Genomic DNA, 21607 nt, shown 5'->3' with positions numbered 1-21607 from the left:
ATCTTGGAGGCAGGCGAAGATTTTTCTAGCAGGACACAAGAAAGTACTAAACATAAACAAAAACTTTTTTGTTAAATTGGACATTAAAATGAATAACTTAATCAGAAGACATAATTAAGAGAGTAAAAAGACAAGCTGTAGAATAGAAGATCATATCTATAATTCACATAACATACATGACAAAGGACTTTTATCTGGTATATAAAGAACTCCTACAAACCAATAAGAAAAAAGCAGATAATATACCAGAGAAATGAGCAAGAGACTTAACAGGCACTTCATAAAGAAAGATATCCAAAGATGAATAAACATGAGAAAAAACTGTTCAATTTTATTTATCATCCAAGAAATGCAAATTAGAACCACAATGAGATACCATACATTTATGCTTAAGACCTGATTAGAACAGATGAACATCTTTGTGAGTACACCACCACCATCTCCCCTCAAAAAAACCCAAAATACCAAATGTCACTGAGGACATGGAACAACCAAAACTCATAGTTTCAGTTGAGTGTAAAGTGGTATACCATTTCAGAAAACTGGTGATTATCTATTTAAACTGATGTATGCCTCGTATTTCCACTCTGTTATATACATCAACAAAAATGTGAACATAACATCACCAAAGACATGTACAGAAGTGTTCATAACTAATGACCCCAAAATGGAAAACTACCCAAATTTCCATCAACTGTAAGATGGACAAATACACTGTGATAAATTCACACAATGGAATGATACCCAGCAGTGAGAATGAAAGAACTAAGCTGCAATCAACAGTATGAGTCAGTTTCTTAAACATAATTCTAAGCAAAATAAGCCATACAAAACTATATACTTATTATTCCATTTATATAAAGTTCACAAATAGGTAAAATTAATCTATGGTGTTTAATGTGGATTCCGCTTTGCAGGTAGCAATTGGGAGATGGCACAAGGCAGGAGTTTCTGGGCTATTGGTAATACTCTTTTTCTTGAATATAAACAATGGGTGTGTTCACTTTGCAAAATTCATTGAGCTGTATACACTTACAATTTATGCCTTTTGTGTATGTATATCATACTTCAATAAAGTGTGTGCTTTAAAAAAAAAGTGGTCATGAGAATGAAGAATGGTCAATAAAGCAACAAGAATAAATAACCAAAACAATGGTTTACTGGGCATCTTGTGAACCTGCACACAAAAAGAATCATCTCTTTAAAACAGAAATATTCTTTATATAATACAGAATTTTTTTATTATTCTGTTTTACCTCTCAGTAGCAGTAAAATTAAGATGCGGTCTTTGGGAGGAACAACCCCCTATTTTTTCCACCTGACACTCCAAGGAAAGAGCTGAAATAAAAGTCTAACCCCAGGGAAGTTCTGAAACAGTGGGGTTCTAGGCCAGCAATGTCTAATAAGGTAGCTACTAGTCATATGTGACCACTGAGTTCTTGAAATGTGGCTAGTCTGAACTGAGATGTGCTGTAAGTGTAAAATACACAATGGATACTGAAGACTTAGTACAAGTAAAAGAATATAAAATACCTCAATAATTTTTTAAAGTTTACAAGTTACTCTTTAAGCTTTTTCACCAAAGTATACCACGAATACATAAAAAGTCTACAAATCATAAGTGTATGACTAAATGGACTTATCATAAAGTAAGTATGCCCATGTTACCATGACGCTGTTAATAAAACATTGCCAACACCCTAGCATTCCTTGTGTACTCTCCAAAATGTGTTGCCAAAAGTATAAATGACCTGATTTCTAACACTATGAATTAATTTTGTCTAGTTTTGAACTTGGTATGAATGTAGTAATGCAATATATTTTTCTGTGTGATTCATCCAGCTAAACCATGTACATCTGTAGTTTATTTTCACTGAGTCCTAAGGTTCTCTGATGACTATACCACAGTTATTCATTCTCTTGTAGATCATCTGTATTGTTTCTAGGTTTTGGCTATTCTAAACAATGCTTCTATGAGTATTTTAATACATGTCTTTTTTCCTGGGTATTAGGTTATGCATATTTAACCTCAGTAATGAAAAGCGCTAATTTTCCAATAAGGTTCTACCAACTTACACTCCCACCAGTAATGTATGAGAACTTCACCATGACACAGTTTCACGAACACTTGGCATCATCAGTCTTTTTTCATTTTTGGCAAATATGGTAAGTGTGTAGTGGTATCTCATGGCACTGGACTGTTCAACTGTCAATCTGTTTATACTGGGAACTGTATTTCCTAGAATCTTCTTCCCTGTATGGCTCCTGGTTAAAGTCTACCAAAGGTAAAGGCGCATGAAATTCGGGGAGAGCAAGTACTGGGGAGAGCAAGTATGGCCTCAGGTGTTACACTATAAAGTTTTCTTGTGGTCAGAGGCGGTGACAGAAATATGCAGAAGTACAGGTGCATTCCAGTTAGTTCTCATCCTTCCTGACTCTGTGCCCAGTTCTCCTGTGCACTGTGTTGCCAAAATTAGCAGTGAAGTTGAGTATATTTGTATATGTTTATAGGTCATTCGTATATTCTGCTTGGTAAAGTATCTGTTCAGGTCTTTTGTCTATTTTTTTCCATTGATTATGTCTTTTTCTTATTGAACAGTCAGAATTCCTAGCACTTTTAAATACAATTCATTTTTAGTTGATTCTCAATTTTTATACTGATTTCATGTTGAAATGATGGTATTTTCAATATAGTGAGTTAAGTATATTATTGAAATTAACCACTTTTTTTTAATATCTTTAAAAATATTTAAAATTTTGGCTATTAAAAACTTTAAAATTACATTTGTGGCTCGAATTATATTTCTATTGGACAGTGCCGTTGTTGACAATTAAAGTCTGACTATAAACTTATTTTGACAGTTCCCCTACCTAATGCTGTTCTAAGGTTCTAAAGATGCAAAAAAAAAATTTAGCAGGGTCTGTCATTTATGAATATTTTAAAATATTGAACAGAAATGAAACATTTACCTTCTAATAGCTGTGCAAAGCCGACTAGATAATGCAGAGGAACAAATTAGTGATCTAGAAGACAGGGCAATAGAAAGCACCCATTCAGAAGAACTACAAGAGAAGCAAATAAAAAATAATGAAAATAGCATAAGGGACCTATGGGATAATATAAAGCGTCCCAATCTTTGCATAATAGGGGTCCCAGAAGGAGAAGAAAGATCAAAGGGGATTGAAAAGGTTTTTGAAGAAATCATGACTGAAAACTTCCCAAACTTAAAGAAGGAATCAGATATCCAAGTACAGGAAGCTCAGAGGGTCCCAAACAGGAAGAACCCAAATAGACCCACACCAAGACATATCATAATCAAGATGGCCAGAGTCAAGGATAAAGAAATGATTCTAAAGGCAGCAAGAGAAAAGCAAAGAGTAAGTTACAAGGGAACCCCCATAAGGCTCTCAGCTGATTTCTCTACACAAACACTACAGGCCAGAAGGGAGTGGCAAGATATATTCAAAGCCCTGAATGAAAAAAAGATGCAGCCTAAGATCCTTTATCCAGCAAGGCTATCCTTGAGGATAGAAGGAGAAATAAAGAGTTTCACAGACAAAAAAAAGCTGCAGGAGTTTAGCAACACTAAACCCATGCTAAAAGAAATATTGAAAGGGCTATTCTAAATAGAAAAGCAGCAGGATGCTACAGAAATGAGAAACACACAACTGGAAAGGTGATAACTCATGAATTACAAATAAAGTAAACATGAAATTATAAAAGAAGACATACAAATCACTGAGAGTGGGAGAGGGAGGCAGGGAAATATAGAATATTTTTTTCTTTCTTTTTTAATTTTTTTTAACAGTAGGATGGGTTTGAGATCATGTTACTATCAGTTTAATAAAAACAGTTATAGTAATGGGTTGATAGATTTACAAAAAAGAGTAACCACAAAGGAGTCACAAAAATTAAATAAAATCCATGATAATACAAAGGAAAATTACCAAACCACAAAAGGAAGAAGAAAGGAACAAAGAGGATATACCAATTCAACTGCAAAGATAAGTTCAAAATGGCAATAAACACACATCTATCATTAATTACTGTAAATGTTAATGGACTAAATGCTCCAGTCAAAAGACACAGAGTGGCAGACTGGATAATAAAGCAAGAACCTTCAATATGCTGCATACAAGAGACCCACTTTAGGGAGAAGGACACATATAGATTGAGAGTGAAAGGATGGAAAAGGATATTCCATGCAAATGGAAAAGCCAAAAAAGCAGGTGTTGCAGTACTGATTTCAGACGACTAGGAATAGACTTACCATATGACCCAGGAATCCCACTCCTGGGCTTGTATCCAGAAGGAAATCTACTTCAGGATGACACCTGCACCCCAATGTTCATAGCAGCACTATTTACAATAGCCAAAACATGGAAACAGCCTAAATGTCCATCAACAGGTGACTGGATAAAGAAGATGTGGTATATTTATACAATGGAATACTACTCAGCCATAAAAACTGACAACATAATGCCACTTGCAGCAACATGGATGCTCCTGGAGAATGTCATTCTAAGTGAAGTAAGCCAGAAAGAGAAAGAAAAATACCATATGAGATCGCTCATATGTGGAATCTAAAAAACAAAAACAAAAACAAACAAACAAACAAAAACAAAGCGTAAATACAGGACAGAAATAGACTCACAGACAGAGAATACAGACTTGTGGTTACCAGGGGGGTGGAGGGTGGGAAGGGATAGACTGGGATTTCAAAATTGTAGAATAGATAAACAAGATTACACTGTATAGCACAGGGAAATATACACAAAATGTTATGATTACTCACAGAGAAAAAAATGTGCCAATGAGTGTGTATATGTCCATGAATGACTGAAAAATTGTGCTGAACACTGGAATTTGACACAACATTGTAAAATGATTATAAATCAAAGAAAAATGTTTAAAAAAAAAGCTAATAAAAGCAAAGACTTTGATATATAAAAAAAAAGATTATACAGGACAGATAAGCTGTCAAGTTTATTTGCTTTTAGTTAAAATTACATCAATTGACTGTGACAACACTCGTGTGTGGTTATCTCTTTCTGTTCAGAAGGTCATACAACAGTCATACACACACATATATTTAATTAAAAAACACAAAACAAATTACTTATTAAGATATGCAAACTAAAAAAAGAAAGATATGCAGACTATGTGGCAGAGACAGCCTTTTAAGAACATGGGGTTAGATAGGGAAAAGTTTAAAAGATAGCCTTGAGTAATAAAAGGATTAGAAAACCCTGCCCTAGTTCATTTAAGATTAATCCTCTATAATCAGTGATTTGAACAGATGCAGCTAATATAACAAGAAAGGAGATTGTAATATCCATATTATAATGTTATTCATAAAAGATCTTGTCTTAAATAGAAATCAATTCATATCCACATAACCACCCCATACCCTTACCCCTCTAAAAAGCCCTACATTGTGTGAATACTTTACACGCTGTTAAGCTGTTTGTGTTTATTGTAGAGCTATTTTGTGTACCCTTTCATCACAGAAACATCAGAGAACAGACGCTTTGCCATAGCTTAATTTACATAATACCACTGAGACGCAGCTGTAAGCATGCTCAGTCACTCTTTAATGCCTCATCTAAGTTTAAGATCCTTTTTTCTTTTTCAGCTGGTTTTACTGAAAGAAAGTGTGTGCCCCATGCCTCCCTAACATCAGCCTCCACAGGCCTTTTACATGTTATTCTTCCATTATTCCAATCCATCACTGGCCCAGAAGAGTACTTCTTTTATTAACTTTTAAAAAACCCTCTCTCTTGAAATATCAACACTGCTCTGAAATATTGGATTTTTGTGTCCAAAATGTATTGAATTAAGCAGGCTCAGAACCCCAATTTTAATTTCTTCTTGGCATTTTAAACCCAGATTCAGGTAAGATTTTCAGGCTACTATATAATCCAATTTCTCAAGGTTACAGTCAGGTTAAATTCTTGCTGGCTGGATCCTGTCACAAGGATTAAGAGCTATGATTTAAGAAAAAATGAAGAGGAAAAACTCCCTGTTAAATGGAGAATGAATAATAATAACTGAAATTGATTTGATTCATAAGTGCTTTTCAGTTCTCCATTGGCCTTGTACCAGTTTTTGGTATATTCCTTGAAGCATGTGGACAGATACAATCATTTTAAAAATTAGATGGGTGTACTTGTTTTCTCTTTCAGAATTAATCTGGCAGTGGAAAGACCCATCAATGGGGAGGCTGTATTCATTCTCCTCCCAGGGCCAACTAACTAGCTCTGGGTCCATGAAGTGCAACTCAGCTTCCCTATGCCGTGAATTCTAAAATGAGAGTTTGTAATGATCTCTAAAATCTACCACTATAACCGTAACATTCAGAGCTACCTGTCACCATATCATGTGCTAAGGCCTGTGCTAAGTACTGTATATACAATCTCACTTAACTGCCATAATGACCTGTGAGATGGGTCACAAAACACTGAAGCTAAATTATTTGCTCAAGGTCACACAGTTAGTAAATAACAGAGCCAAATTCAAATCAGCTGGGTCATTGATCTGTATGTGGAAGTCACCAAAGATGACAAGTAAATGAACTAGAGGATTCTGTTCATGAAACTACATGGCCTAAAACAATGGACGAGTCGATACAGTTTAGTGGGGTGATTTAACATAGCAATTAAGAGCACAGTTATAAAGGAAGGCCTGATTTGAACCATCCTCATCTGATGCGGCTGAGACTCAGATTTCACGCCATTTTCCTGGCCATGGCATTCCCCTCTCCCTTAAGACCCTCAGTATACCTCTCCCAACTGTCAACAGAACCTCTGGCCCCTTCAACTCCTCCCCGCTTCTCAGTTCACCAGTTTTCTGTCTTTACTTGCCCGCCTGGGCAATCAGGACTCCAATGATAAGCAAATTTAATGGAGACTCCTCTTGCTTCCTGGAATCTTTCATTCTGTAGTATTCTATGACGGTCACATTACTAAACTTCAACTCTAGATAATCAGAGAAATAGCAATTAAGAATGTGGGCTCTGGAAAGCAGATATTCTAGGATAAAACTCCAGAGGCCCACCAAACAGATGGGTAGCCTTATGTGAGCTATTGAATCTCTCTGTACTATAGTTTCCTCATTTGCAAAGTGGGGGAAAATAATGTTATCACCTCACAGGGTTGTTGTGAGGGTTAGATTAGTCTAATTCACATAAATCATACAGAACAGCAGTCTCATTTTTAAGTATACATGGGCTTCTGTGAGATGCTGGAGAAAGACACAAATGAGCAAACATCTTCAGTCTTGAAGATATAATTATGGCTGAGATACAGACTGCTGCCTACCTAGTTCTACAAAGGCTGTCACTGAAGAAAAGTCATTTTTTTTTTAATGGAAAGATTACCCAATTGTGAAGAAGGAAGCCAAGTGTCATTATGTCTTGGGCAAACTAGTTAATAGTGTTCCTAGAAAGAAGTCAAACAGCACTTTGCAAGATCTTCAAAGCCAATAATGAAAGATTCCCTAAATACATCAAAGTTATTAAACATCCCAGAGAATCCAGTGAGACTACTTGATGATCACAGAGGGAAAACTACATTCAAGGTTGAAAAGGAGAAAATAAATGTGTCACTTGCCTCTATTTTCATGTAAGATTACCTATTTCTAAATTGGTTTTTAAGGTAGGTAGTCTTGAGGTGTTAAACAAAATAGGACTTTGGGGTCCCAACAGACAAACTTAGATGATGAAAAAGCTCTGAGACACATATTGTGAACACATGAGTTCTATGGCATTCAAGGCTGAAGGTATGGATTCCTGGTACAAATGGATACCTAGTGCCATGAATGGTGAGGCTAGATTAAGTAACTTGCTCAGGTCTTTAAGCTACAAAGTGACAGATCTGGGATTTGAACTCTAGCATTCAGACTCCTGAGCTCATCCCTCTTAACTATTACGTAAAGATGCCTCTGCCTTTAAGTAGTACCTTATTGACTTAAAATTGTAATACAATTTCTAAAGTAATTTAATTTGCAACCACAAAAGAGATGCTTAAAGAATATGGCTCTCTATGTGCTTTTAAAAATCTGTGTATAAGCGGCTACAAATATACAGATAAATAAAAAATCTGGTTCTGTGAGGAGAAGAGACAGCCGCATACATCATGTGATGTGACTAGTACTAAAAAGGCTGACACCAAATCATTTTCTCTACCAGTCTCTTCCTTGTCAAACAGTTTTAAATCACAACCCTTAGAGAATAAGGGCAGGGACTTGTAACTGAGAATCTAACCTCTTATTTCTAGTTCACTGTCATCCTGAGTAAAAAAAAAAACTAGCTCCTAGTAGATTTATTAATGGCAGCGTAACTCAAAATTCCTTTGATTTCTGCCTTTTTTTTCTAATCACCCTACCCTATGCAATCAATCGCCAAGCCTGTCAATTCTTCTTTCAAAATATCGATTACACTTATTCCCCTTTCCATTTTCATTGCCATTTTTCTAAACCAGATCCTTACTGCCTATCATGTACACTAGTGTTTTTCTACCTTATTAAACTATCTTATTAAGAGAAATATGTGACATCTTGATCTGATACAAAACACATGTGTGTTTATGACTGAAATCAAATCCCTATGAAACAACATTTTCTCTTCCTAAGAGCAATTTACCTTGATATTGTTTAAAAACCGGTTATATCCTTCACTGTATTGATTTCCTGACTCAATGGTGGGTCACAGCCTGCAGCGTGAATAACTCTGACCATTGCAAATGCTTCCTCACTGCCTCCACACTCTCCTTGCCCCTATCCTTTCCATTCATCTTCACCAGATTAAATCCTTCTAAAGCTCCGTTCTAATTCTGTCTACTTCTTATCCAGCATTCTTTATGGATGTCTCTAAAAATCTTATGAAGAATGTCCTTTCCTGAGTGTTTAAGGCTTGACCAAACCTAGCCCTGGCATAGACACATCCAAACATATGACTTCAACTACAGACTAACCGAACAAACCTGAACACTTGTGATTTCCTCATTCTTTTCAGAGTGAAGTCTTCCCTCCCCCAGCCCCATGATATGCCTGTGAAAATCCTACTGCAATCACTCATTCAGTATATATTTAGTGAGCAGTTACATGTTCTAGACAGAGAGGGAGGTAAGTGGTCCCTACGCTCACAGAACTGACAGTACGGCACTATAAGTGGGAAAGTACTGACAAATGTGAAAACGGTTACAAAAGGGGAAACAGTTGTTACTGGATCATACACTAGCAAGAGCCTATCTAGGTAACAGGGTCAGGGCAAGTCTCCCAGAGAAAGAGCCCTTAATCCAAATACCAAAGGATAAAAAGGAGCTGCTGGGTGAAAAGTAAGAGTAATAGGTTCTCAGATGGGGAAACAGCATGCTGAGGACCATAAGAAGAGAAACTGTATGGAAATCTCAAAGACGTGAAAGATGGACAGTTTACCTGTGACAGAGAGAATGCAAGTCAGAGCAGCCTTGAGCTGGGAACAGCAGATCGTGGGTGGCATTATGTCCCAGGTCAAATGTCAGTGTAACAAGTATTCATCATACACCTGCTATGTGCCAGGCAGTGAACATTTAAGGATATTTAAGGTATGTTTTCTTACCAGCCAAGAACTCAAATTCTCCTGTGCAGACTGACAGGTAAAGTTGCAGTGGGATAAGAGCCAAATGAAATATATATTCAGGTAGTTCAGAGAAAGAATTATTAACCTTTTCTGGTAGTTTGGGAAAAGCCTCTGAGAGGAAGTAATGACTGAGCAGAGATTTGAGAAATGAATATGAACTGACAATGGCCTATCAGGCAAGGGACTAGCATATGCAAAATTACAGGGATATGGGGGAAAAAATGGCTTTTCCATGAACACCCTCCTTGACAGCCCAGAGAAGAAAATTCTCATGTCCCTCAGAATTTAGGGCCCCTGCACCCTAATGGAGCTAGTCTACAAGGTGACAAATTATTTGAAGAAAAAGCTTCCATTTTTTTTTTAATCACTAATGGACTTTATCACAGTAGTTTGCTTATAGAAGACACTCAAGGGGAGGAGGGTGTAACTCAGTGGTAGAGTACATGCTTATTTAGCATGCACAAGGTCCTGGGTTCAATCCCCAGTACTTCCATTAAAATCAATAAGTAAATAACTAAACCTAATTACCTCCCTCTCAAACAAAAAATAAATACAGTGTTTTTAAAAAGAAGACACCCAATATCAGTAAATATATATTTGCAGAATAAATAAATAGCTATTTATTGAATTTAAATTAACCAAGTGATCTTTTATGTACAGAAAGAATAAGAGAGGAAATAGACTTTAATGTAATTTGAGGAGCTGGGAAGGAGATTACCTAAGAAAGAAGGGCTGGGAAGTGAAATCCTTGTGACTCCAAAAGTTCAAAGGGTAGGGGAAGGGCTCCAAATTGAGGTGCCTGGGCTTCTCTCATAAAAGAAGGCAACAAAAATGGATGAGAATGACACAGCACATAAAGTATTTACCATTAAAAATGTGTAAGATTGAAAATTTTTTATCATTAAAAAATAGTCTACCTATAAATACTGAGATAATCAAGGATTTGGTAGAGTTGGTATCACTTCAGGCAGAGAACAGAGAATTAATAGTCATTTCTTCTTTTCCTTCCTCTGTCTGAGCCTTGAGTTTTAAGAAATTATTTAAATTAACTTCAAAATGTTCTTGCAGACATTAATAAACTCTGACCATTCCAATGACATCACTGTTTCCATGGCAACTAATGCACTTCAAAGGGGGAAAAAACAGAGTAAGACTAAAAACCGGGGAAAACTGGGATAACATGGTATAAACAAAGCATAACATTTCTCTTCTGCATTTATGGAACACTTTCTAATTTCAAATGCTTTAACATTATTCAGACTCCAAGGCTCTTAAGTGCCAGAAGAATCTCGGAGGTCATCAAATCCACATCCCACTCATAGCCGGGATTCCCTCTACAATGGAGCTACAACATGACTGTCCCACAACCGCTTACAGAGTTCTCTCTGCTGGAAAGTTCTCACTCGTTCCCTTGTGAAGATTATTAAGCACGTTTCTTATTCTGCAGGTTAAGAGATGATTAAGACATTCTACCTCTCCTTCAAGTTTTTGCTGTTTAGAAGGCAAATAATTAAAAGCATAGGAGTGAAAAATAAGGGATCTAATAAAGATACAGGACGATGTCAAAAAAACAATGGATGGATTATGCATTTCTAATGACTTTCATTCCCACTCCTCTTCAGCCCCACACACCCATGACCAACCAAATCCTGTACCCTGTCATGACCCAGAACTGCTCCAGCTCTGCAAACTTAAACTTGGTCATTCACTTTCTGATCAAAAACAGCTCTTTTACTCCGTAACTAATTCAGCATTAGTCTTATGAGCCTTATGCAGGTCCAAATCCTTCACTTGGAATACTTCCTCACAGCATTTCCTTGCTGATATCCTCAACTTTTATCCTTCAGTGGCACCACCTAGCGAAAGTCTGCCATCCTCTCTTTGTCAAACTTCTCTCTCAAGGATTCCATGATGCTTTTGAGTGAGCTGGACGTATACCTCCACCTTCATCTTACAGAATGAGAAGTTAAGCATTTACTCATATGCTGGTAGAATGACTATTATCATGATTTTGAAGTGGCAATAACAGACCATTGGCCCTGTTATCTAATTTCTGCCACAAAGAAAGATTATGGATTACTTGTTCTTGTAATTTTTGGTGGATAGCGCTCTCTCTCTCTTTTTGCTGATTTATGTTTTAAAATCCCATAAAAATAACCTTATTTAGTTATCTGAGTAGGCATTACTCATACCTAGTTTATCTTGGAGGACAAAGAGGAAATAACATTGGTCAAAATAAGTGCTTTATTGAGACAGTTTTCTGTCTGAAGCAGACATTTGGTTACCATTGCTTTAAAATTTTTCCAAGCTAAAGTTCACAACACAGAACACCTCAAAGGTTTTATCACTTATTTGTCCTCATCTAAGAGCAGGCCCTAAGACACTTTCTGATCACAATTTTATCCCTGAGAGAATGCCCTCAGATCACCTAGAAGGTAAGCACACTGGCATCATCCTTCCCAGGCTCTTCTATTTTTGTAAGAGCAGACTGATCCAATCCAGAGCTTGCTAACGCACACAGTTCTGCACTAACTGGCAAGGGAGAAAAGGTACTTGTCGAAGCGGATCATCTCAACGCCACTACTCTACTATTTTATACTTTTCAGAAGCTCCTCTGAGATAAAAAAAAAAACAAACATTTATGGAAGCTTCCCTGACAGTCTATTCATTCTAATACATCATGGGCTCTTATACTATGTCATAGTCTCATTGAAGAATTTAATAAAAGTTAGGAATTCTCTCCATGCCGAAACAAACATAAAGTGTACAATATGGTGAGGAGGGGAAGGGAGAGAGAATCACGGGACCCCTGGGCTGAGGTCTAAAGAGCTCTGTCCTATAAGCACTAAAATCTAACCCTGAATTAAGCAAGGCCACTGGGAGCCGTAAAGATGGAAGCATCACGTTAGCCTTGTACTGAAATGCTTGTTCTAAACCACACTCTGGCATACGTTCACTTGCTTTTGCTGAGGCACACCAGGCCAGGAGGAAGAACTGTCTATTTATGGTTACAAAGGTGGTAAAAATGTGTTCATTATATACAGGGTTTCTTTTATTTCTGAGGACCTAAGAGAGACTTATCGCCTCCCTGGTCTCAGTTCTGCTTCTCTTGAGCATCAAGCTTTTTTTTAACCTTATGGAAAGGCACAGTTTTATAATGGTCCTATTTCTTTAATGGTCCTGTTTCTATGGAAAATTCATGGCATACTTCTAGCATGTATTTAAGTCCCTTATGACATGCAAGTTATTTATAGACTTTACTTCTGACTCCATCTAATTTTAATTGTCCTTTCTTTTATTTTTATAATATTTTCTTTTTTTTTTTGCCACACTGTACAGAAAATTCTTAGATACTTTTTAGAAGATGGTGAGCTATAAATGAGTTAAACTGTAGGAGACAGAAGGAAAAAACTCATCTTTTTCTCTGGTGTTTTAGCACCAGTGATCTATTCAAGTGTATCTACCTAAATAATTTCCTAAAACTCTCTTATTTTGTTTGTCAGTGATAGCTACATATAGCTGAGACAAGTAGTACTTGTTCAGAAAATTCACACCTGAAGGATGTTTTAGAATTCTCCTTCACTAATATAATGTGTATACATGTATGCACCTATATGTGTTTTTAAAGTAACCATTAAAATGAAGTAGTGTGTTCATAATAGATTTCTGCACAGAACTAAATTAAAATTTGGATTGTATTTCTCAATGACTGGCTTTTCCAGTTAGAAGTGTTTTGTATTTCTGTAACAGTGAAGCTGGAAATGCTTACAGGCACGTGGACTTTTCGAAACATCTCAGCTCCCTTATGTGCATCCATCAATGCAATATCCTGGGGCGTGGAGACAATCACAGCGCCTAACCAAAAGAAAACAAAAGGACAGCAAAATAATGCTACCATTTCATTCCTTATGGAAAGATTACTTCCAAAATTATGTTGCTTATACACTAAAAGATTTTACCACATTAACTGTTTAAGTAATTTGTATAAATTTTACATACATGAATGGAAAAGATAAGCAAACGTCTACTTTGCTCTTGCCTATTTCTGACTCCTCACTGCTAAAATTACAACTGACTTGTGATTCAAGATCACAGCTATAGAACAGAATCTTCTTTCTTTTCAGACAACATGCTGGCTAGGAGATACACAAGGTAGGCTTTATTTTCAAGAAGCTAACAGCCTACTGGGGAGACACAGAAATTAACGATTCAATGCAATGTGCTAAGCATTATTGTAACAGTATGCCTAGGGTGTTATGGAGTTATAAAGGAGAAATAAAGGAAAGGTAACTAATTCAGTCTAGGGGAGAGGATGCCAAAGGTGATAATGGATGAGGTGAGGAAGCAGGAAATAAGAAGCAATAGGAGAATGTTTCCAGAAAGAAGTAATACTCACGTTGAGTTTCAAAAGCCTGTATTATAGAAAGCTCACTAGTGAGGAACACACTGTGGAGAATAGTTTGGTGGGGTAAAACCAGGGGCTGTGGAAGAATTTCAGAAAATAGTGGTGGGCTGCACTAAGGCAGCACCGAAAGTAGATGGAGAGGCTTTCCTGAGTCTCCACTATTACCCCGCAGAAACCAGATCATTTTGAGAGTTTAGAGAGAAAGTGCAGGGCAATTTTTTCCTTAAGTGGAAATACTGCAGGCCTCATTATAATGTGAAGAGTCTATGAATTTCTTAAATTTTGTCTTCTTCTACATGATAACCTGAAAAAAATGAATATATTCTAGATCACCTGGATAACCCTCATCTTATAACTAAATACACACTGCCATGACATTTCAGAGCCCCAAACCATCAAATTGGCACCAAGTGGCAGTACTTTGTCACAGTTAATGAGAACAGAGGTAGGATTAACAATAAACAACTGATTGCACCAAGTGAAGGACAAATGATACTACTACAGAATGCTGTCTGAAGGGTTAATTTAAAGAAATCAGAATAGAGAAAAGTGGCAGCCGAACCAAGTTCTCACAAAGCATGTGGCATTACAGGCATGCCAAACTCAAAAGAACTGTGCAACAGTCGTTAGCTACAAATTCATCTTGCAATTGGTATTTTCATGTCAGCAAAAACTTTCATCATTCACATCAAATTAATGTCATTTTTGAATGTTATTGATCCTGTAAGGTTTGCCTGAATTTAATTTGTAATTTTTTTTCATTTTCTAAAATTATATAAGAGCTATAAGCTTGAGGAATTTGTGTTTACACCTAGTTAAGTAGTCTAATCGTAAAAATAAGTCTAGAGGGTATGGGGCAGATTATTTTTCCTTTAGAAGGAGGGTCTATTCTTTAATAAAGTTTGAGAAACACCAGCCTTGGAATTCAAACAGAATCAAAATTCAAATTTTTATTCCACAGCTGACTACTGGTATGACTGGAGTAATAACCTCTTTGAGATTCAGTTTCTTTATCTACAAAATGGCAAAGTAATACTTACATCACAGGGTGAGATAATTTAATAAACTAATGTACAGTAGATGCTTGACATGATGACACAGGGTACACATTCAATAAATGGTAGCTGTTGTTTTTAGTAATACCATTTTCATCTTTACTACTGTCATTAATAAAAATGTCTTAGAAGTTGCTGGCAAAGCCATTTTCACATTTGCCATCAGGCAGCTCTTCCTACTTTTCAAACTGTTTCATGGATCACTACATCCTTGTATTTCAGTTCACTCTGCCCACGAAACCAAAAACTAGTCAACAGTTCTCTTTTCCCTTTTAAAAACTGATGGAAATAAAATCACAGCAAAAATATACTCATCTCTACACCAAACATCCAATATATTTCCACGTTTTTGCCGCCTTCTAGATTCTGCTATCAATCTACACATTCAATATATTCCTACAATTTGCCACCTTCTAGATTCTGTTACCATACCTAGGCATTTGGAAGGGAACTAATTCCGGTTCTGCCCCCATCTAGCTGTGTGAGCAGAATAACTCAGAATCACTCCAGGTCTCAGTTTCCTTAGCTGTAAAATTAATGCAAGGACAGACAGTCTCCAAGGTCTCAGAGTGCTCTCTGACTGTATGATTTAGCATTCTCTCTTAACTATAGTTTCCACAACCACCTGACTGCTTCAGTAAACCTATCTAAGGGACTATGAAATGCTACCTCCTCCAAGAATTAAGTAAGGCCCTTTAGTCTCAGAGCCATTCTCTTCCCATGTAAACAAAACCTCCTTGGCTATTTCCTCATATTTCTCTCCTTAACTGTATACTAATATATAAGGGGTTTCTACTGCATTAGCCCTAAAAAGTACCTTTAGCTTTCATATGATATAAGCATTTTATTGTTTTAAATACCCTTTTTCTACTATTTGTAATACCAATACACAACAGTTTCATGGACTGTTACGATTTTTCTCATTTTTTAAATCAAACAAAACTAATAACACAATGCCATGCACAAAAAAGGCACTTAACAAAAGAATGGTGATTTAAATAATTCTCCTGTATTTTCAGATCATCTATCCTAGGCTTCTGCTGTATGAACTCTTAGTTCATAACTTCTTGAACTAGGAGTGAAGAGCTCCAGACTGTGGTTTTGTAGGCTTACTAATGTACCATATAACCTTGACTAGCTCCCTAAGTCTCAATACATCTCAACTCCTCTGTAAAATGAACTTATTTTCATTGGTCCTATTTAACTTAAAGAGCTCTCCCATTAAAAAAAAAAAAAAAGAATGTAAAACTGCTATAAAAATGCTCGGTGACACTATTTTGATGGCTGTAAGATCCTAGAGAGAGGGATTAAAGTGACTTGGTTTTCTCTGTACTTAACCCTAATGTAGTATCACAAATAAGCATCCATGCCATCTGAGTTTCTTTATAATCTAAATAGCACCACTCAAACATCATAATAACTTTCTGACAGGGACAACAATCATCTTCCATGTCCCATGAAATGCTCACAAAATACATAAACATTCTATTGGAATTATCAGTCATATTTATAAGAGATTTTTTTAATCTAAGTTTTTTTACATTGAAACATATGTTCTTAACTAATGACTGAGTCCTTAAACACAATGCAATCAGCCCTCAGAACATCGTTCTGAGAAAAAATTTCTAGCCCTTCTTAAAGAATACAAAAACATAACTGGCCCATACATAAATCACTACATTTCTTTTGTTATACCAAATTTTAGTCCATCATACAAATAACCATTTCAGACAGCCCTACAATGACCTCTAGAATTTATGATAAGGAAATAAAGCAAACAAAAGATAAACAAACAAAACCTCCAGTAAAATTAATCATTAATCAATCTGTGCATCAAAACCCAGATTTTCAAATTTTAAAGGAATTATGTCAATTTTTTCTTGTTAATACACATCTTAAAATATGGTCTCCAAATCTGATATGACAGTTTATCTTTACAGTTCTTGGCTTTCTACTTAGTAAATTTTAACTTTTCTCAGGGCTCCTGGAATATGAAGCAGTATAAACTAGCCTAGATTTTTTTCCCCTTTAACCATCACTGATGATGTCACTTCAGTTTTGTGATGGTTTGTTAGAAAACTTGTGCTCCCTCTACTGACCATAAGGAATGCTAGTAGCAACAAACAGAATGTTTAGTTTGCACTAAATGGAATTATTTTCTGGGGATAAAAATACAGTATCATAAAACACCTATCTCAAGAATCCTATGGAGAACGTTCTATCCATTTTCCAGGGTAAATATCTAAGTCCATATAATTAAATAAATTGTTTAAATGTTATTTTCCAAGTTGCAATCTTTGTAAAAGGCTCTTTATCAGCTGAGATTTACTCTAAGAGGTTAATTAATTGTCTGTCAGATTCTGGCAAATACGTAAACATCCTAAAAAAATATTTAGAGTATTGTCTTAATTGCCAATTCTCTTGACTATTAAGAGGAAAATCTATTTATAACTGCATATCTGGATTTGGGTCAGAGTTCAGAGTAGTTAAGCATTTAAAACTGATTATTCCAGGTGTTAGGCTGATCATAATTATACCAGTGTGGAATTACTCAACTATGCCATTCTAAGTCTCCAAGGCATAAATTGTATCTAATTCCCATGTTTGAATGAGAACTTCCGTGTTGGAACCTAATAAAAATCTACAACAAAAATGGCTCATAATTATACCTGATGAGTAATTCTACACAATTCTTGCGCACATCAACATAAAGTCAACTAAGACTTACAAAAAGAAACTGCTGTTCTTAATGTTCACAGTGCTCTAACATTTAGTGCTGCTGATGCTCTTTGATTTATTTAAAAATACTTGTAGTAAAAGAAAATAATCATTTTCTGCTAGCTTAACATAAACACAATTGTTCATTGACCATAAAAGAGATTGGTTTTGGTATGTTTTAGCTCTCCCCTGTCATTCTCCTCTACAACTCCCAAACTTCCTGAATTACAAACATTATTTGCTACATATATAATATGCTCACTAATATTAGCATTAGATTACGTAAAACATGGTTAAAAAGGTAAATTCACCTGAAATGTATCTACAGACTGTGTTTCAACAGGGAATATAAATAATTATTTTATGAGTCACTGTTTTGGACTCCATATTCCATTCCAACAGAGTAGAGAATTGATTATAGTCACAAAGGGAACATGTTTTATGAATTTAAAGATTAATCATTATTTTGCTCACTTTAGAAATTAATTTTGTTACAGGAAATTATGTCAGTTGCTGCTGAAAAGAAATATAAAACACAGTAATTAGTGGAAAGCACAGTACTTCAAGGTCACTGCTGAGAGAGAGCACGTGCACTTTGGAACTTAGTTAATGAAGAATGCAAGTTTGTCAAAGGAATCAGGATGCATATCTGCTGTTTAGAGATAAAGATTGACTCTTCAAAACTAGAGTCAACAGGTAATAGGCTTCAAACCACTTCACCTTAATGATGTTAACAAAGAATTCACCAGAGCTATCCGGACTGTATTCACTAAGGAACCACTTGGAAACAAGTGAAGCTTTCAGAGATTTTAAAGAGGTTGGGCTGGAACCAAACAGTTCTCTCATGCTTACACTTTGCTCGCTCTCTCTCACGCACGCGCTCTCTCTCTCTCTCTCTCTCTCTCTCTCTCTCTCTCTCTCTCTCTCTCTCATTCTCATCCTTCCCCTACTTCAGATATTTCCTGTAAAGTTAAGATAAAATCTTGCCTTCTCTCCAGTCTTGAATCAATCTTTATGTTGATGTAAACACCTAGGGGAGCCTACTTGTTGTACACATATTTCTCTGCAACTCAGAAAGCTCTTTTGCTCTTCTGTGAGCATCTATTCATGCTGGACTCTTAGATCTAATACTTTGCATTTCAAATTCTGTTAGATGCTCATATAGCTCAGCCTGCCCATACTCACAGTGAGCCACCACCACGGGCTGTTTGTTTAATAATGGAACACATTCCTTTTTACACACTTTCTTTCTCTAATATAAACTCCGGAGAGAAGAACTGCTATACTCTGGTTACCTTAGCTTTATTCAACCAGGTATATTTCAGGAAATATAGGCTGAGACTTTATATGGAAAAACTTTGCTCCGTTTCCAAATACTGTCACACATTACATGTGAAGACATTCTTCAGAGCTATACATCAAACTCTGATCAAGTTTCTAACATCTATGACTAAGCGCAAAAATAAATGATAGGTAGTGGGACTTGTACTTTTTCTACATATAAATGTTTAATGGATTTAAAAGTCATTTTTAATATGAATCTGACTACCCACTGGCCATTATACTATTCATTGAACTTCAAGATATTAGGGAATTTTAGCTGTCAGGAATATCATGAAGGAAGTGTCTAGAAACTCTTAAATGACAACACTGAATAAACTATACCAGAAAATTCTCATCAAAACACAGGTTAGATGATGAAGGAATTCAAACATCAGATAAGTTGGCCTACACAAAGAATCACTGGGGAAAGCTTTTAAAATCATGGGTCTTTTCATGTCACAGTTCAAAAGCTATTAATTCTCAGGCTGTTTCTTTGAACTCTTAACTGATACACTACAACATCTACCTATGATACATGTTTACCCAAAGACAAAAGCCTTACTTCTTAAATTTAGATTGGAAACATTGTTCTTCATTAACCAATGGTATTATATTTAATTTAATAATTTGATTTCCAATCTAACAATGACTCAAGTTTCAGACTGAGTACCAGGACTGCCCTGAAAGATAAAACACTAGAGTACAATTCCTAGTCTTTAACACTTGGCTAAAATTTGCTTAACAACAAAACAAATTTATTTTGGAAAGAATTTTTATAATTTGATGAATAAAACAATAATTCTCTTCCACATCATGCAATTCTTGTCAAACATTCATTAATTATAACTCTGCCCAACATTTGCATAGAAAGATAGTACACCTGGAATAAGTCCCAAATTGAGTGCCTCCTTTAAAGTTCCATTCCACAAATTGAAAACATACTGAAGATTTACTATCTCTGAATAAGAGGAAAAGCTATGGCTTGTCTTCCACCTATCAGGTACATGTTTTGAGCTTTGCAATTTGAGGTAATTATAAACTGTAAAATGCAGGGGGAAAATCACACTAAAGTCCAAAGCAGCCAAGTATGGTCCGCGGTCATTTACTTATTTAACGATGCCAACAGTAAGTTTCTGATCCTCCAAATCCCAAAAGGTTTTCATGTTATGAACTACCGTCCAAATTGGCAATCAAAGAGCATTACCATAGAAGAGATAACTGATTAGGCCAAGCAAACTGCTGGCAGTGGGGAGAACACTGGTGACACTGGTGTGCACTTGTACAGCTTTTCCTTAAGAAACTTTGATGAGTGAATAGGAATTCAGTTAATGTGGCAAAAAGCCCAATGCCTTTCACTTTAAACGACTGAAATATTATGGTGGCTTAATTTAAAATTCCTACCCCATCTCATGTAAGTGAATGAGAGGCAGAAAGGCCTCTGGCTTTTCTTCTATCTATAGAGTCCAGACAGGAAGGGCCCTAGACAGGAAGAAAGGGCATCGCCTCATTTTCATAATGCAATGCCAGTCTGCTAGTGCAGACTCTCTTAAGCCCAAGGATACTGAGCAATTGTCTGACTGACTACTCTGTCATATAAAGTGGCTTCTCCCTCTCTATGAGTAAGAAACCAAAACTGGACCCACACTAGGACTACCTGGCTGTTTCCTGTGCTGCTTCTGCCCGTCTCTGGAAGAAAAAGAGAGAAGACCAAGCAAGGGTCAAGATGGCTCCCCTCTCAAGTCCTCAGCCTTCGTCCCTCCTATTATAACAATCATTTCCAAAAGTTGTATTCCTGCATCAATCTTTACTTAACAAAGTGAAGGGGAACGGTTTCCATAAGTTTATCCTATCAAAATGAACTTTTCTATCCATTACTCCCTTCTGCAACAAAGTATACTTATATCTGTTCATTAATTGACAGTAAAATTTTGCCTGGCGGTGTGGATTTTCACTAATTTGACCATACTACTGATATCTGTATTAGCTTCAAACTTTTAGAGGGCAGGAATCATTGCTTTGTACTTCATCTACTGCAAACCACTAATTCTCAATTACAATGCTGACCATGAAGAAAAGAAGCTGTTCTGGTTGTTTTCTACTGGCTTCCCTTCCCCCTTCCCCAAGCTCTGCTTCATTCTCCAGCCCTCTCTGCTCCAATCAGTGCCCAGGTAGCTGACTTCTATGGACTGTATCAACTGAGTTTCCTTGCCCTCTGGCTTTCAACAGGGATCTGCCACTGGGAGGTACCAGCAGGATATGAGGCTGTGGGAGGAGAAAGAGGCTGGAGTCCTAGTGGTACCTGGAACACTGCTCCCTCCCTGCCTTGCCCTTGGCTGTGTTCCTCTCATGGCTAAGGCTATTTTATTCATCTTTGTATTTTTCACAGTGCCAAATTCAGTGCCTTCCTATAACCACTCAAAAAATGTTGAATCAATGAATGAATGTTGAATCAATTATCCTCCCAACTAGGTGGTAAGCTGCTTGAA

At 36.4% G+C, this 21607-nt stretch overlaps 1 protein-coding gene across 2 annotated transcripts in view; it reads right to left on the bottom strand.

Annotated features, from left to right (window-relative positions):
• NUBPL (NUBP iron-sulfur cluster assembly factor, mitochondrial) overlaps positions 1–21607 on the bottom strand; it is a 176702-nt gene that overhangs the window by 19373 nt on the left and 135722 nt on the right. For both annotated transcript variants that reach the window (XM_010986155.3, XM_010986154.3), the window contains exon 8: positions 13390–13475. In XM_010986155.3, the coding sequence (XP_010984457.2) occupies positions 13390–13475 (86 nt within the window). The remainder of the gene's footprint in view (positions 1–13389; positions 13476–21607) is intronic.

Source organism: Camelus dromedarius, chromosome 5 (assembly GCF_036321535.1).
Source record: "Camelus dromedarius isolate mCamDro1 chromosome 5, mCamDro1.pat, whole genome shotgun sequence".
In the NCBI taxonomy this organism is placed as follows: Eukaryota; Metazoa; Chordata; class Mammalia; order Artiodactyla; family Camelidae; genus Camelus; species Camelus dromedarius.
This window is presented reverse-complemented; position numbering and strand designations above follow the sequence as displayed.